We start from the raw sequence: 1,795 nt of genomic DNA on the forward strand, positions 1-1,795 counted from the left end.
AATTCGGAGAATGAGGTGTTCTCTCTATACCCAACTTCTCTTTCTTCTCAAGATCTACAGTGGATGACTCATCTCTCGGTAATTCCTCTTCCGTACCTGCTTCATCAACCTCAAGCCAATCATCATCCGCAGGAATAGCATGATGAACAAGAGAAGGAACACCTACAGTAGAAGTTTCAATAAGGGAATCAGAAGCTTTAGAACTATCAGCCCATACTAACCCACAATCACAACAGAGTGCAAGAGTTAGTAAACAGAGCAGGTAACACCTCACCATTAGAGCCTTTGTCATTGTTGCTGATTATTTCAATAGACTGAAACAAGAAAGAGGAAGAAATAAAAAAAGAGATAGCAACAAACAAAGATACACCAATACAAGAAATACTCACAGTGGAGTAGAGAGAGAGAAGCAGTAACAACACAGTAAAGCAACAAAAAGGAATATCCACTTGCATGATAATAATATGTACCCATTAATACAAAAAAGAAAACAACACAGAATACCCAAATAAGAGAGAGCCAAACACACACACAATATCCCACGGTTCTAGTTTATATATACTAAATTACTCGAGACACACATCTGTGTGTACTAGCAAGAGATGTATACCGTCAGTGAGCAGAACAGCCCAGTTTTCTGCAAACACACACAACGAGAAAAGCAAGTAGTAGAATTATTAGAAAAAGAACACACACACACAAAAGCAAAAGAAAAAAAAAGAAATTCGAATTAAAAGAGAAAGCTGGTAAACGGATTATTAGTTTATTTACCCATGGGAGGTGCACGCAATTATGATTATGTTAGTATTACCATTATTATTATTTGACCTCAGATGATTCCCACCGTTCAGTACACAGTAGCGGAGAACAACACAGCCACCATCAGCAGCGGTGCTGCAGTGCACATCCACACAGAACTCACACTGCTACTGTCAGTATTACCCTTCATCTGCATATTGGGAGGAATAGTACTGATCTGTGTATCGGTTACAGGAGGAAGTGTTGTTGTGGTTGGTGCTTCTGTGGTAGTGTTCTCGGGGCTCGGCAGAGTAGTGGAATTGTTTTCTTGTGATTCTGGTACGGCAGTCGCATCAAGAACAGGAGAAGATTGCTGGGTAGCATTAGAATCGGCAGGTTTACTGTTATCAGATGTGTTGCTCGGTGTTCCTTGATCACCTTGTGGTGCTGCATCACCTTTTGTAGGTGGAGTAGACCCCTGAGATTGGCTTTCTGCTGTCGACGGAGTTGTTACTGTTTCTCCTTTAACCGACTGATGTTGTGCTTCAGAACCCTCAGGGACACTGGGTTGCAAATCACTTTCACGACCATCTGGTGATGTTCCTACTGACTTTCCTGCTTGTACTTCAGCTGCTGGATCACCGTGTTGGAGACTATCATTTGGCTGCGTAACTTGAGGTGAAGAGCTAGCATTACTTCCTCTACCGGAGTGATCCCCTGCTGCTGGACCCTGGAATGACTTCGTTCCTACTTTACTCGTCTCAAGTAATTTCCTCTTCCAACACGGTACACCATCAATAGTAGAATAGGGGTACTTATCACAATAATGATCATGACTTGCTTTTACGAGAAAATCTTCGAATCCCGCAGAATTAGAACTCGCCATCACCTTTTTCTTTTTTTTTACCTCCTCAGCCGACTCATTATAGTAACGAGGATAATTCCAAGTAATACCAAAAAACGCCATCTCCGCCTTTGGCTGTCCAGCATTAGCAGCGGTGGTAGTTGTTGTTCTTGATGCTCTTGCGGTACGCTGGCGGCAGAGGTCTGCGTACTT

General features: G+C 42.4%; 2 protein-coding genes across 2 annotated transcripts; both read right to left on the bottom strand.

The window, feature by feature from the left end:
- Position 1: 1 nt before the first annotated feature.
- TM35_000501400 (uncharacterized protein) lies at positions 2-292 on the bottom strand (the record flags this gene model as incomplete). Its single annotated transcript, XM_029030587.1, has 1 exon — positions 2-292. A coding segment is annotated over one exon (291 nt), but the record flags the coding sequence as incomplete, so codon positions are not given.
- A 555-nt stretch (positions 293-847) lies between these two features.
- On the bottom strand, positions 848-1,795 carry TM35_000501410 (uncharacterized protein; the record flags this gene model as incomplete). Its single annotated transcript, XM_029030588.1, has 1 exon — positions 848-1,795. A coding segment is annotated over one exon (948 nt), but the record flags the coding sequence as incomplete, so codon positions are not given.

The sequence above is a fragment of the Trypanosoma theileri genome (genome assembly GCF_002087225.1).
Source record: "Trypanosoma theileri isolate Edinburgh chromosome Unknown TM35_Tth_50_V1, whole genome shotgun sequence".
NCBI classification, from domain to species: Eukaryota; Euglenozoa; class Kinetoplastea; order Trypanosomatida; family Trypanosomatidae; genus Trypanosoma; species Trypanosoma theileri.